At 50.2% G+C, this 14,223-nt stretch overlaps 2 protein-coding genes across 52 annotated transcripts in view; one reads left to right on the top strand and one right to left on the bottom strand.

Annotated features, from left to right (window-relative positions):
• Positions 1-10,692, top strand: part of CELF4 (CUGBP Elav-like family member 4) — a 297,686-nt gene extending 286,994 nt beyond the window's left edge. For 43 of the 50 annotated variants that reach the window (XM_023241927.2, XM_023241946.2, XM_023241941.2 and 40 more), the window contains one exon: positions 8,521-10,692. Coding sequence is in view for 11 of the 50 variants with exons in the window: in XM_023241906.2 (XP_023097674.1) it covers positions 8,521-8,547 (27 nt within the window). In the remaining 39 variants the exon portion in view is untranslated. Of the gene's footprint in view, positions 1-6,430; positions 6,518-8,520 lie in introns of those variants that run through there. The other 7 variants (XM_023241943.2, XM_023241903.2, XM_023241899.2 and 4 more) reach the window with 2 other exon arrangements.
• Positions 6,451-14,223, bottom strand: part of KIAA1328 (protein hinderin) — a 356,080-nt gene continuing 348,307 nt past the window's right edge. Inside the window, exon 11 of one of the 2 annotated variants that reach the window (XM_045041344.1) lies at positions 6,451-6,812. In XM_045041344.1, coding sequence (XP_044897279.1) covers positions 6,803-6,812 — 10 coding nt within the window. In that variant the 3' untranslated portion in view covers positions 6,451-6,802. Of the gene's footprint in view, positions 6,813-12,548; positions 13,979-14,223 lie in introns of those variants that run through there. The other variant, XM_019815187.3, reaches the window with a different exon arrangement.

Genomic DNA, 14,223 nt, shown 5'->3' with positions numbered 1-14,223 from the left:
GGGGGTGGGGGGTTGAGGAAGGGACACCGGACGGACCCGCCGCCTCCTCTGGCCTTCTTGAGCTGAACCTTCACTTGCCTTGGACCCGCTGCGCCCAGCTCGACCTGCTCCTCACCGGGTGCCTAGGGGACAGGCCTAGAGCTGTGGTCGTACCGGCAGAAATGGGCATGGCCATCCCCCTGTTGCAGAGCCAAGAGAAGCAGGAGTGAGGGAACCTTACTGAGAAGGTGGGGTGAGCCCTGGGCCTGTACACCCAGGTCTACATAGTAATCCTGTTTGCCGGAAAACCCTGGAGTGAGCCTGTGGCAAGCTCAGGGACTGGGAAACTTTGGTGGGGGGAACTGTCCACATCTCCTGGGGCCTTCTCCTAGACTCCCTGGTTCTCCCCTCCCCATCTGTCCTATCTTGAGGGCTGGTGGACTTTAGACAGGTGACTCCCTCACCCCTCCAATTCTAGAGCTCAGTCAGTCTGGGGCAGAAGCTGAGGAGGGTGATGGCACAGCACTGGGCCAGCTACCCTGCCTGACAAGAGGCCATGACAAGTGGACAGTCATCACTTTTCCCTACTCAGTCTTGGTTCTGCCTTGCAGCTGGAGAAAAAGTTGCCCACTCCTCTTCCAGGCCACTTGTTCCCCTGGGTGAAGCAGCTTCCTGGGGAAAGGAGGGAGGGGGGAGATGTACCAGGCCCTCCTTCAACCTGGTATCCCACATTGCTGTGCACTCCTGTAGGCCCAGCTCACCCACAAGCCAAAGGCAAGCCTCCAAGCTCCTCTGCCCTGCACTCCATCAGCAGTACTGTGCACCAGTCCCACTTAGGAACTTGAGACTCAGCACTGAGTAAGACTGGCAAGAACCTTTGTCCTTAGAAGGGGAGACAGACAATAAACAATGACATGTGACCAAAGAGTAAATTATATAGTGTGTCAGAATTGTTGGTTACAGTTAAATCAGGGAGTTAGGGCAGGCCTTGTTGAGAAAGTGGCATTCGAGAAAAGACTTCAAGAAGGTGAGGCAGGGAGCCATGCCAGCTTCTGGAGGAGTGAGTCCTTCATCTGAAGGAACAGCCAGTGCAAAGCCTCCAAGGGGAGGGGAGGGTGGTGCATTTGAGAACTGTAGAACAAGGTGGCTGGAGGGGAGCCAGCTTGGGGGCCTGGTGGGAGTAGAGATCTGAGAGGTGAGGAGAGGTGAGGAGGACCACGTGTGTTGGACCTATATAGACCATTGTAGGGACCGTGGCCACTCCTCTGAAACGGGGGAGTAGGTGGTGGGGAACCGTCGGAGAGCTCTGAGTAGAAGAGTGGCATTGACCCACTTGCATTTCAGCGTGATCACTGGTTGCTGTGTCGATACACAGTAGGACCCCAAGCAGAAGTTTAGTGCACAGACCACTCAGTCCAGGGCGACAGCAGTCGATGCAGTAGGAGGGGTTTGCGTTCTTGATGTTCTTGGAAGGCAGAGCCAAGGATGCTGGTGTGACAGAAGGAGTCGAGGATGACACTCAGCTTTTGGCTGGAGTGACTAAAAGAGCAGAGGTGCCGTGACCCAAGATGAAGAGGGGTTGGGGGAAAGACCAGGCACATGAGAGTTAGACATTCAAGTGGAGGTTCAGAGTCTGAGGGAGAGTCCCAGTTTCCCCATCTCCCCCCTCAAACCCTACCACCGCCAGCAGCCATCTTCCACCCACCTGCGAGCAGCAGGACTCACCTCTCAGAGGGGATGCTTGAGCCTCTACTCTCTGCAAGGCTGGAAAAGCAAAACCCGCCTCTCTTGCCTCCTGAGTTCCCACCCCCTGCCCGTCTCTGGCTTCCGTGAAGATGTGTTCTCACATATGCATTCCGAGTGGGGTACCTTCTCGGGCCGGGCACCGGGCTTGGTGCTGGGACGCAAAGGTGAACGGGTCACCATCCTGCCTGCACGAGCTTCTGGCTCTGCAAGCACAGACCGCAGGAAGCAGCTTGCAGGTGGGTGTACTTCCATAGGAGTGGGGACCGTTCAGTGAAAGCAGCCCTTTCTGGGCAGAGAGCAGGTTTCCTTAACGTAAGCTTAGCTCTGCCACTGAGGCATGACCTCTTGGGCTTCCGTTTCTGCATTAATGAAACCAAGGTATTGAAGGCATCAGAGGAGGGGGTGTGCTCCAGGGCCATGCCCTGAGATTCTGAGGGGCCCCTGTTGGGTGTATTCTGTGGCTCCCGTGAAGGCGGCCGGTCTGAGCCTTCTAGACCTAGATGCCAAGCCAGGATAGAAACTGTAGGTCAGAGAAATCCGCAGAGGAGGAGGTAAGTAAGGCACATTTGTTGTTTGGCACAGAAGATAGGAAGTGGTCCACAGGGTAGAACCAGCCAGCAGTCATAGCTGGAGGGAGGGCTTGAGAGGTGTGGTTTAGAAAGCAGAGGGGTTCTTCCACCAGGGAAAGTGAAGGCCAGACAGATGAGAACTCGGACTTCACATGGTGCTTACCGCGCACGGGGCACAGTTCCTGCAGGTAACAAGTCTACGGTGTAATGGTAAAGCTGTGACTGCCTTTAACGTGGGTAGTGTTATCATCCCATTTTAAAGACAGAACACAAAAGATGAAGTCACTTGGCCATCAGCTACTGAGTGGTAGAGCCACGATTTGAAGCCGTGGCCCAGTTACAGAGGCTGTGCTCGGAATGCCTTTGAGTAAGGAGAGTGATAACTTCCCCATTGTTATCCTAGTCCCAGCCCTCCCAGCCCAGTCTTGTCCTGAAGACATCTCAGGTCTCTGGGCTCCTCCCTACTAAGCAGTCTTCCAAAAAACTATGACGTAATGTAACTCCCACAAATAACGCTGACTTTTAATCCATTTAGACAGCATTTTAACAAAAGGGGATTTCAGGCTTCCCAACCTGAGACTGCTTGAGGCTGTAACAGAAGGAGGCGCTAAGACCAGGTGTGGGCTGAGGGGACTTCAGTGAGAAGTGGAGGAACTAACATGCAAAAGGTGCTAAAATACTCAGGATTTTACTGACCAGTAAAGGGTGTTTGTAAATGATGAGTCCTAGGTGCTCAGAAGGGCAGGGCTGACCTGAGCAGTGGCGGAGGGACAAGCCATAGCTAGGAGCAAAGGGGTGATGGGGAGGAGGGGATCTCAGGGCCTGGCTGGCCACCCGCAGTGGCAGTGATGAAGGCAACGTCATGGTGTGTCACAGCGTGGGGGCCAGGGCCTGGCCAGAACAGAAGTGTGGTGGGTCCAGGGGAGGAGAGGGACTCTGGGCAGGGCAGCTGGAGGGAGCGTAGTTGGGTGGAGGTTCCATAAGGGGAGGCCCAGGTAGGCTGGGGTGGGGTTGGGTCGCATTGGTTCTCTGCATCCTGCTGTCTCCCGAGGGTGTGATTCCCCCACCTGCTTCTGGCTTCCCAGCTGCCCCTGCCCCTCTGGCTGCTTGGGCTCATTATCTTGTACCAAGGTGGGAGGTTCTCCAAGAAATCTTTACTAGGAAACTAAGAGGAAGGAAGCAGAGGCAGGAAGACTGGGCAGAAATGCAAACACGCCAGGTCCACAGCCAGTGAGCAGCACACCCAAGTCCCTTGTCCTGCCACAGAGGTCAGTAGCATGCGCTGGGCCCCAAGCTGAGGGCAGGTTTGCAGACCCCTAACTCTGTGCTTCTGTGGCCGGAGGACACTGCACAGAATGTCTGACCTCAGTGGGAGTCCTTTCTCTTCCGGGCCCTGGGCTGTGGCTCTGAGTGTGCTTTTGCACGGTGTCTGCTCTGAGCTGTGCAGGTTTGGGTGCTCTGGGCCTGACCTGCACAGGGCTGGGCCGTGGCTTTGGGCCTTGGCCTTCTCTGACTGGATCCCAGCTGTGTTTAGAACCTGGCATCTGAATTGGCTTAGCTGACCAGGTCAGCTAATTTCCTGTCCCAGGTCATGAGTTGGAGCTCCCCAGGCCTGATTCAAGCTCCCTCACTGGTCAGTGACCCTGCTGCCACCTCTGGAACTGTACTTTGTGAGGATCTTTGAGAGGGTGGCCAAGAAGGGGTCACCCCTGCAGGCAGAGGCCCGGCTGCTCCCCAGTGAAGAGAGTAGCCAGCTAGTCAGCCGTGCACCGGCAGAGCCCTGGGGAGGTTCCTTAGGGATTGAATGAGTGTGACCGTGTGTTTGTGTTTGGGGGCCAAGCATGTGTGTGTGTGAGGGGCAAGAGTGTGCACAAGGAGTTCCCCACATTGGGCTTTGAGGAGGTGCTGTGTGATAGGCTTGGATCCTCAAGACCCAGGACGGCACAGGCACCAAAGGGCAGCTAGGGGCAGACTTGGGGCAGGCAAAGGAGCAAGTTCAGTGGGGAGGAATGGGCACCCTTGAAATGCTCAGGGCGGGGGGCGGGGGCTGGGGAAAGGAGGGGAGTTCCGCAGGGGGGTCCCTTATTTGCAGTTGCCAGAGCTGACACCTGGTGGCACTGCCCTCCTCGGTTCTTAGGCCTCCTCTCCCACCCAAAGGGATCAGCCCATTCATTGGATATCCTGGGTGGGTCTAAGGGTTTTCTTTGGGGAAGGGCTGGAGATGTGGCATGTCAGGACTTCTGGGCCATGCGATGGGCCCCGGTCTCAGTGAGGGAGATCTCCTGTTGGAAGAACAAGAGCCCAGCTTGGATGGGCAGGCAGGCAGGGGGCGTGGAGGGAGAGCTTCTTGATGAAGGCAGAGCTGGAGGCTGGGTCACCCCTCAGCTGCTTGGTAGCTTATCCACAGTGACATTTCAGGTCCCAGGCTTCCCTCCCACACTCCCTGAAGAAAGACATAAAGCTTAGAGTGGAAGTCTGCTCTGTGCAGAAGCCCGGTGGATTGAGAGCCCTGCAGATAAGCCGGGTGCGGAGGCTTTGGCACAGGCCTGAGTGCCGCAGGGGAGCAGGGGCTGGGGAGCAAGCTCAAAGGTAACCATGAGGAGGGGGTAGGGCTGGGGACCCCCAAATCCCCAGGTTGGGGCAAAGGACCGTGAAGTGGTGAGGAGTGCAGAAGATAACTCAAAGTGGAAACATTTGATGATGCCTGACAGAGAAGGGGACTCAGCCTCAACCACTTGGGGCTCCGCCAGTAAAGAAGGCAGGTAAGGGCCTGTGAGATGGGCCAGTCTAGAAAGATACACATGCAGGGGTGTAGGGAATGGAGAAGGAGGAGGTGGAGTAAGGGAGGTCAGCAGAGCAGGAGTGACAGCAGCAGAGACTGGAGACCTACAGCCAGAGCACCTCCCTCTCTGGTGGACTGTCCTTTTCTGTGTTACCCACCCTGCAGGATGCTCTGTAGTCTTCCATTTAGCCCTGTCACGGGTCAGCACTGTGGGCCTTCTTAAGGCTTCACAGGCCGGGAAGCAGCTTCACTTTGGCCACGTGGGCCACCTTGGGAGCAAAGCAAAGGGTACGAAGTGATCGTGAAATGAAGTCAGCGATGCCGAGGCGTGTTTATAGAATTCCGGTAACATTGATGTGATTTACTCTCCATCTCAAAACTGAACATGTTCGTTTTCTGAAGGTTCTGAGAAAAGAGGGTTGAGGCAGAACGGAAGAGGAGAGAGGACCATAGCACCACACAGTGGGTGCTCCTGCTGTGGAGACGCCCTTCTCTAGGAATGGTGGCCAAGGCGGGACCAAAGGGGCGGGAGGGCCGAGTTGCTGTCGGTGTGGACAGTACTGCAGCAGCAAAGTGCTCCGTGGATGGACCCTTCGGATACAAGTCACCCTAGCCAGCCTCTGATCTACCCTGCAATTCAGGGCCACCCTGACAGGCTCCCCCTGCTGGTCCACAGGCTGACGCCACAGAAGGCTGGGGTGGGGTGAGGAGAGCGTGACCCCCCAGCCCCCCACCGGGGAGAGAGAACCGTGGATGATACAAAGCAGAGAGTGTGCTCCCCGATCTGCTTGCTGGCCACGGTGGCTTGAGGGGCTGTTTTCTTTTTTCCTAGCCCTCTTGCCAAACTGCCCACGCCCCTCCTCCTCTTCCCAACGCATGATGGATGCCCTTAGTGGCCCTGTGTGAGGTTCTGCTACTGTTCACAGTGGATCACGTGTCTGCATAAACAACCGTGTGTGTGTACGTGTGTGTGCGTGTGTGTGTGTGTGTTGATGTGCCCATGTCCTTTGTCTGCCGGCTTCCTCCATTCTTTGAGTTCGTTTCAGTTCTCTTATGATTTGACTGCTGTTCTCTCATCCGAGCTTTTAGATTGATGCTGTGGTCTGGTGCTGTATAAATATTTTTCCTTTTGATTTTGTTTTAACTTTTCCTTGCCCTTCTTCACCCTCAACCCAACTGTCCCTGCCCTTCCACACTCCCCAACCCCACCCAACCTGCCCCCACCTCTTCCCTCCCCCTTGCCCACACTCTCTTGTCCTCTCTTTCTTTCTCTCTCTCTCTCTCTACATATATAAATATATATATAAATCTTTTCTTCTTTTGTCATTCAATCAAATTCCAACAACCCAACCAGGGCCAGTCAAATCCACCACAGTCTCGCGCTGAGCTAGGAATAAAGTTCACGTAATCACATGAGAGTGGAGAAAACAGTCCCCCATCCGTAAGTTCAAATCAACTCAAAGTTCACAGTGTGACATGATGGCGTCATGTAACAAGGCTAAGAATCGGTTGCATGACAATTGCCGTCAAGTTTCGTGGAGGTGCTGTGATTGGAGCGTTTTTCTTGGATGTTGTATCAGTTGATGATTGGCCAGTCATGATCACACGTGCATTTTCTTGACTTTTGTGCTGCCACAATCTTTTTTGCTGTGCTCATTTTTGTTCTGTTCTTGGTGCTTGCAGTGGTTTTACTTTCTGTTGTTTGGTTTTTCTTGTTCAGCGTTTTTTATGCTTCTCTAGATGTCACATAGAGAAAAAAACAAAACAAAAGAACAAAAAAATAGTAAAAATAAAGATGAATTCCTGAATTATCGAACATGGGATCATTTAACTGTGCAAACCATTATTTTTTTTCTTAAAATTAAGGAAAACATCTTAAAAATATCTATGCGTGGTTGATTTACTTGCACTTGAAAATATTGTGATTTTATTTTTTTCTAGAAAATTGGGGGCCTTTTTCAATTGACATTTTCCTAGGTCTGGTCTTTTTCCAGTTAGGCTATTTTAAATCTCACTTCAAAAGGAAAAACAAAAACAAAAACCAAAAACAAAATCTCTACTGTTACAGAATGATTAAAAAAAAAAAAAATTCTAAACCAAAAACTAGAGTACAAAGCCAGAGGCCTCTGAGAGAGAGCCTGGTAACAATTGTAAGGTTTGTATTGTAGCCACTTCTGCTAAATTCAATGTGGGGAGGGGAGGTGGGGGACCGGGGGTTGGGGGGGGGCTTTTTGGTTGGTTTGGAAAAAACAGTACCGACAAAAGCAAAATGCACCTTTTTGTTTACAACTGAAAAAGGGTCCTTGACAAGTGTTTTTTAATTTTATTATTATTTTATTTGGTGTTGTAATTGTTTAGACTGCTGTGTACGGTTTGCTGTTTGTTGAATCAACAGTGTGAAAAACCTGCCAGCATGGATTGATATACGCATGACGTTGTCCCCTCAGCTGGGGGCTTTGCAGTTCTAACTCTCTTGATGTAACCAGTCACCCCCATGTATAAGTGAAAGCTGCTTGCTATACTGGAGATGAGTCTCATTTGTTAATTCACAATGATTAAGCATTCTCCTTCTGATTCTAGTCAGATCATGATTTTTTTTTCTTAAAGCAAAACAAAACATCAAAAAAACTCACCACTCAAAAAATCGAGAACTGAGTTAATTTGTTTAAGCTTGATGATGAAATCCGTTCTAACTTTTTTAGGTTCTCCCATCCGCTCCCTTGAAGTTCCGAATTTCCTCTAAATTCCCTGGCATGTATGAGAAAAATATTATGTGTGTGTGTGTGTGTGTATGTGTGTATCTATGCATATACATACACACATATCCATGTATATCCACATATGTGCAGGTGAATATATTCTACACATATATCCAGATATACATATATATACATAGCCTCGCAAATAGTTTCTGATCCTGGGAAAGAAGCTGTTGGCTGGAAACTGGGCAAAGGTTCAGCGAAATTCATGTCACGGATGTCTTGCTTCTTTTCCTCGAGCAGGGGAGGAGTGGGCTGGGCTGCTAGATTTTTTTTGCTATCTTGTTTGCTAGGCTTCTGTATACATATTGTATCTGGGCTAGATCCCTCAGACATCGGTTTAATTGTGAATTCATATCCCACAGTCCCAAATTTTTCCTTTAGACCTAGCCATCCCCCCATTCCAGAACTCTAAAGGAACCCAAATCGAGACCCCTCTCCCAGCAACCAAACCTCAGCTACAACCATCGCCACTAGACCTCCAGTGGTTTCTTACTCTGAATAGAAGAGTCGATTTCTTTTCTATGTATCATGATCATGACTAATTCTCATATTGGTCTCTCCCCTCCCTCCCGCCATCCCCCAAAGCTCCCACCCTAACCCCTGAGGCAGGGTCCTTTTGGTGTTTGGATGCATTTTGTGTTTCCTCTCTTGACTTAATCAGCCCTGATTTTCTTCATTTTAGGGCAGGATGCTGAACGGGCTACATTAAAAAACAAACCTCTCTCTATATATATTTATAAATGAGAACTGTTGGATGACACCTTTGACATATCAGCCAATATCAATCAAGCTGAAGACTCCAGACACTCTCTGTGACTGTAACATTTCTTCAAGGAAAGTATAGCGTCTGTGGAGTTCAGAGGGCACGTGTTTGGGGGAAAAATATATATGACACAAAGAAGAAGATGATGAAGAAAAATGAGAAAAAAAAAACACAAAAAAGGCAACTTTAAAACAAAATAACTTGAGACCAGATGGGGAGGCTGAAAGGCTGGGAAGAGGGAAGAGACGCTGCTTACCGATCCCCGGGGCTTTTCCAGCCCATGGGCGCCTGAGGCAGGCTGGGGCGAGCGGTGTGGTGGGGCCTGGTCCCCAGGGGGCGGCGGGGAGGCCGCCGCTGAGCATCTCTATCTGTCATTCCTTTAGCTATTTAGGGACCAAAGGACCAAACTTTTTATTGCAGCTGTGTAGCTCTATGCCCAATAGAGGGGGATGGAGGAAAACCTCCTTCCTGCCTCATGGCTGTTCTTGAAACAGCTTAGAGCGATTCTATGAAAAATGTAATAAAAAAAAAAAAACAAAAAAAAAAAAACAAAAAAAAACAAAAACAAAAAAAAAAGGAAAAATAATGCTTCAATGCTTTTAAAACAGCAAGGTAATAGTTCTTTGATACTTTGAGAGGCGCTTTGATTACCCTCGTTCAAGTCTATGACACTTTCCTATGGTTTTCTGTATTATATGTCTGGATGGAGCTGTTAAGATGAACAAAATGGTGGATATTTGGGGAAAGCAACAAAAATATTAGAACTCATTAACCGTGAAGTGTGAGAAAACAAGGAGGGGACAAAAGGGACTTACAAGGCAAGATAATTGTTGTGAAAAGTCTGTAAATGCTTCTAACTCTTCCCCCTCTTAAAATCATAATAGTTGTACAGAATTTTAAAAAGGAGAAGTTTAAAATACCTATATAATAGAAGAAAAATTAGAGGAAAGCAAAAAATAAAAAAAAATAAAAAAGGAAAAAAAAAACCTATAGAAGTTAGCGTTACTGCTAAAATCCCAGATGTTGTAGGACTGTACTTTTGTAGAGTTTAGACTGAGCATCGATCCCTTCTCCCCGCGAGTGCTGTCGGACGCCGTGGACCCCGAGGGCCAGGCCGGACTCGCCCAGACCTGCGGGCTCCTGGCCGCGCACCGCCGGTGGGGGCCGCGCCATCGCGGGAAAGCCGCCGCCCCGCCCTCGCCTGCTTCGCTCGGGAGCTGCGCGCGCTCGCCCGCTCTCCGCAAGCCCTCGACACCTGCCGCTTCACTCGCCTTCCATGCTTGCTCCAGAGACTTTCCGGGCAAGGGAGACCTGGGAAATTCATCTTAAAACAACTAAACAACACACACACACACAAAAACCTTAAACAAGAGAGAGAAAAATAAACAATCTTTGAAGAATTTCTGAAACTGTTTACAAGGAATTTTGAAAAACAGGGATGTTTAAATGATGCCGGCTCTGTTTTTCTGTAAATAAATTTGCATATTTTGTAGGACTTTTAATTGTAATGATAGAGAAAAAAAACAAGGAAAACTATTTAATGAAAGCACGATATTTATCTTTGGTAAATGACTTTAGAGCAGTTAAAAAAGACATTGCTTAAAAAACTCAGAATCAGAAAAAACACTGAATTATTTAAGAACACATATATTTTAAAGTATAACATATTTATTATAATTTATTTGCACCGTTGGGAAGACTTGCTTTGGCATTCTGCCTTGATACCCTCCTCTCATTGATGTCCGGGTCATCTGGAGGCCAGGAGGCTCATGGACCTACCATTTTCCCCTTTTTTTGCTTTAGAAGAACAAATGTCTGGTTCCTCTTAGGCCTCCTGCCCTTCCTTTCTTTCTGTCTATTTTGTTAGTTAATTATTATTTTTTAAATTTTCTTTTTCTTTCTCTTGGCTCCTCCTTTTAGGATGTCCAGATGTTGTAAAAAAAAAAAAAAAAACAGCCGCAGTTCAGTACAACTGCTCTTTTCACACTCAACTCCCTAAAACTCCTTGTAACCTTCTGTAACTATTGGATGACGCTTTCTCCAGCTTAGCCCTAAATAAAGCACAGTTTAAAAGAAAAAATCAAAACGAGACTCTTCGATGGTCTGTGCTTCTTGGAATCTGGCCAGCTGTGTCTTGAAACCCCAAGGCTGACCCACTGGAAGTAGCCTGGTCCTGCTCCCCATGGAGTCTGTGTGCTCTCCTGGCCCACGGTTGGAGTGCTTTCTGGGAGGCAATGGGGGCAATAAAAGGAGGCCCTGTTGCACACTATGAAACATCTCTCAACTGGTGGGGTGTCTCTGGAAGTCTCCATTGCAGCCCCATTCTTTTGGTTCCTGGGCAGGAAAGGCCACAGTGCCCAGACACAACAAAGTCCCTCTTTCCTCCCTGACAAGAGGAAACTGAGGCCACCTGAACTGAGTTTGGGGGGGGGGGGCGGGGGGGGGAGAGTGTGAAGCACTGTGAGGAGTTTGGGAAGGAGGCAGTGGAGACAGGGACCACAGTAAAGGAAAGATGAGGACACAGCCCTAAACTTCCCAGCAAGCATTTTCTCTTGGTCCTGCACCTTCCACTGTGTTGACAGTTTGCATAGATGGAGAAAACTGAGTTCTGGAGGACGCCCTCAGAGTCACGGTTCTGGTGGAAGGGGGTGTAGTGGGAGGAGCTTCCTGGAGTGCTCCCACCTCTCTCCCTTGAGAGAGATGTCCGAACCCTGAAAGCCAGAGGAGGGTTGAGAAGAAATGTGTGTGTTGAGGGGGGTGGGGCTTGGGGTGGGGTTTCCAAAGGAAGAAGGATGGGAACCAGGACTTGGGGTGGAGAGGTGGCAAGGAGGGAGCAGGTCTTTCTGAGGTGAGAGCTCAGAAAGAGGCACGTCAGCCACAAGCCTTCATCAGGCTGTGTCCTGGGACAGAACTTCTCTGTCTCACTACCCTCGGTCCTGCAGCCTGCTCTGGGAATGGGCAGAGTCCACCGAGCTTCTCCATCTCTTTCCACCTGAGGGGGCAGGCAAGCCTCCTGGCTTTGGTGCCTGGCCCGGGGGAGAAGGCAGGAGCGCTGGGGGACAAGAGTCCTTGTCGGTCTGTCTGTGCCCTCCTGTGGGAGAGTGGGGAATGGCTTCAGCCCTCAGATGTCTCGTCTGAAGTGAGTTGATAGCAGAGATCAGAGCCCCAGCTCCAGAGTCATACCTGGACCCCGTGTTCCATCCTCTGTTCCCACCTCTGTTCCCAAGGCCAAGGGCCAAGTCCCCGTTTCTCACACGAGCTTGTGAAATGTTCGCCTGAATGTATCAGGAAATGGGGCAGGCCTTCAAGCCTTGACTTAACTGTGGAGATGGCTCCAAGATGAGACCCTCAGTGTCCCCTAAACTAACCCCACTTTCCCTGCCCACCAGGCTACGAGGACAGGTGATGGATGGGCTGCTTGGCCCATTCTGGGGAGCTTGTGGGGAGCTGGACTCCTTGAAAGAATTCATGGCAAGGGGGATGAGTCACGTCACACCGGGTGTTGTGCTACCCTGTGAGGACCGGGAAGGTGTTTCCTAAGGAATTCTCTGGGCTTTTGTGCCTCAGACTATTCGAAACCATGCTTTCTGTTGGACATTCGCAGCCGAAAGCCAGTGAGTCTGTCAGAGGATAACGGCCTTCACACCACTTCCCCTTGCCTCTCTCAGACCCCAGAGGGCCTCACTGGCCTCCCCTCCCCCTGACTGCCCTTCTCTCGGGCATAACTTTCCCCCGACCTCCACTGCTGAGGCTCAGGGACAGTGGGGGCCCTGGGAGCTGCCCCCAGGGAGCTGGGCTGTGAAGGGGGTTGGCCAGTTTTGCTCTGTTCCAGGTATGGTTGACTGAGAGAAGAGACGAAAACACAGGGCCCAGATGTGAATATGCCAGTTCTAGAAAATAATCCTCTACTTAAAACCACACACCAAGTGACTAATGAATGCATAGAATATTTGAGAGAGAATACAGTTTATTAACCTCCGGGGGAAAGTCACAGATTCTTTGAAAACTTGCCGAAAACTATCAGGTCACTTTGCCCACAATTACAGGGAGTTCAGGGACCCACATCATTTCCTGGCTAAGAACCCCTGTTTTGCAGTGTTATTTAAGAAAACCCAAGACACAAATCTCATTAATTTCTGCCTGTATTCTATGGCTTATATTCCTCTGCTAGCATTCTACCTGCAGTTTGTGATCTCTTCTTAGCTCCTCCAGTTAAGACTTTTGCTGGGGCGCCTGGGTGGCTCAGTCAGTTAAGCGTCTGACTCTTGCGCTTGGCTCAGGTCATGATCTTACGGTTTGTGGGATCGAGCCCTGCGTCACGCTCTGCGCTGACAGCAAGGAGCCCGCTTGGGGCTCTCTCTCTCCCTCTCTTTCTCTGCCCCTCCCTCCACCTCTTTCTCTCTCAAAATAAATGAATAAATAAATGAAAGATTTTTTTGCTTGTTATCATCATTTTGTTATTTCAGGTATAATGAAAAGTAGAGGTATTTGCATAAAGAACTTCCATGTACCACCTGGCTTTAACATACATCAACTAATGAATTATTTTGAAGCAAATCCCGGATATCAAGTCATTTCATCGGTAGATATCTTGGCTTGCCCTCAACCTTTCTGAGGCAGCACTGATGTCTAGAGGCCGGCCGTGGCCTGTGGGACGGCTGCACCCTTGCTGCAGCTGTTGGGGGAACCCGTGGCCTCCCCCAGCCTTACCCAAGGGTAGGTGCTGGCTCCTGGTTAGACTCCCCAGGCCCCCCTCCAACCCCTGTTCCTGGTGACTTTCTAAAGCCTTCAGCTCTTCATCCACTCTTTGTGCTCACTTTTCTCTTCTCTCCCTTCCCCCTTTCTTTCTCTGTGAGGCTAATATGAAAAGAATATGTTTACTGAGAACTCGTAGTTAATAGCTCCCGTCTCCTTCTGGGTTTTTATAAAGATCTGACATTTTTCCTATTCTGAGCTGGATCCCACGCACTCCCGCACACCGAGTACAGCGAGACACAGACACAGCAGAGCTTCCCCACCCACACGAGTGCCTCCGGGTCCTCCTTCCACCTGCCTTCCAAGCTCTGCTGTCGCCGGGCCGGGTGACTCTATGCTCCCTCTGGCATGAGGTCTGCTGGGCCAGTGTTGGAATTATACCCGGTTGAACCCAAAGGAGCATTCTCCACAAGGGTACGGCAGTTATGGGACATCTGGGCAGTGAGCTCAGGAACCCAGCCCTGCCCAAGGTGACATACCAGACTTGGCTGTGAATACCATCTGTCTATCTCACAAAATGGACTCCACCCCCGTGCAAAAATTATTAGCGGCCATTGACATCGCACCTTCGTAGACCATTCGTTGCTGGCAGTTGGGCTTTCAGTCACTGTTGATTCACTGCCTGCAAGAACGAAGGAGGGAAGGAAGGAAGGGAGGAAGGAAGGGAGGGGGGGAGGAAAGCACAGACTTCAGACAACTGAAGGCATGTTCCAAAGTGGTGGGTGTCCTGGAAATGCTTTTTAAGTAATAATAGCACATTTGGAATGAGTGTGTGGCCAACACTCCCTTCCCCTCAGATGAGTGTTTGCAAGTATAGGCTTTTTACTTGAGACTTCCCTCTGTCTGCCCCTCTGTCTGTTTCTCCAA

This window comes from Felis catus, chromosome D3, assembly GCF_018350175.1.
Source record: "Felis catus isolate Fca126 chromosome D3, F.catus_Fca126_mat1.0, whole genome shotgun sequence".
Taxonomy (NCBI): domain Eukaryota; kingdom Metazoa; phylum Chordata; class Mammalia; order Carnivora; family Felidae; genus Felis; species Felis catus.
Note: the sequence above shows the minus strand (reverse complement) of the source record. Positions and strands in the feature narration are given on the sequence as shown.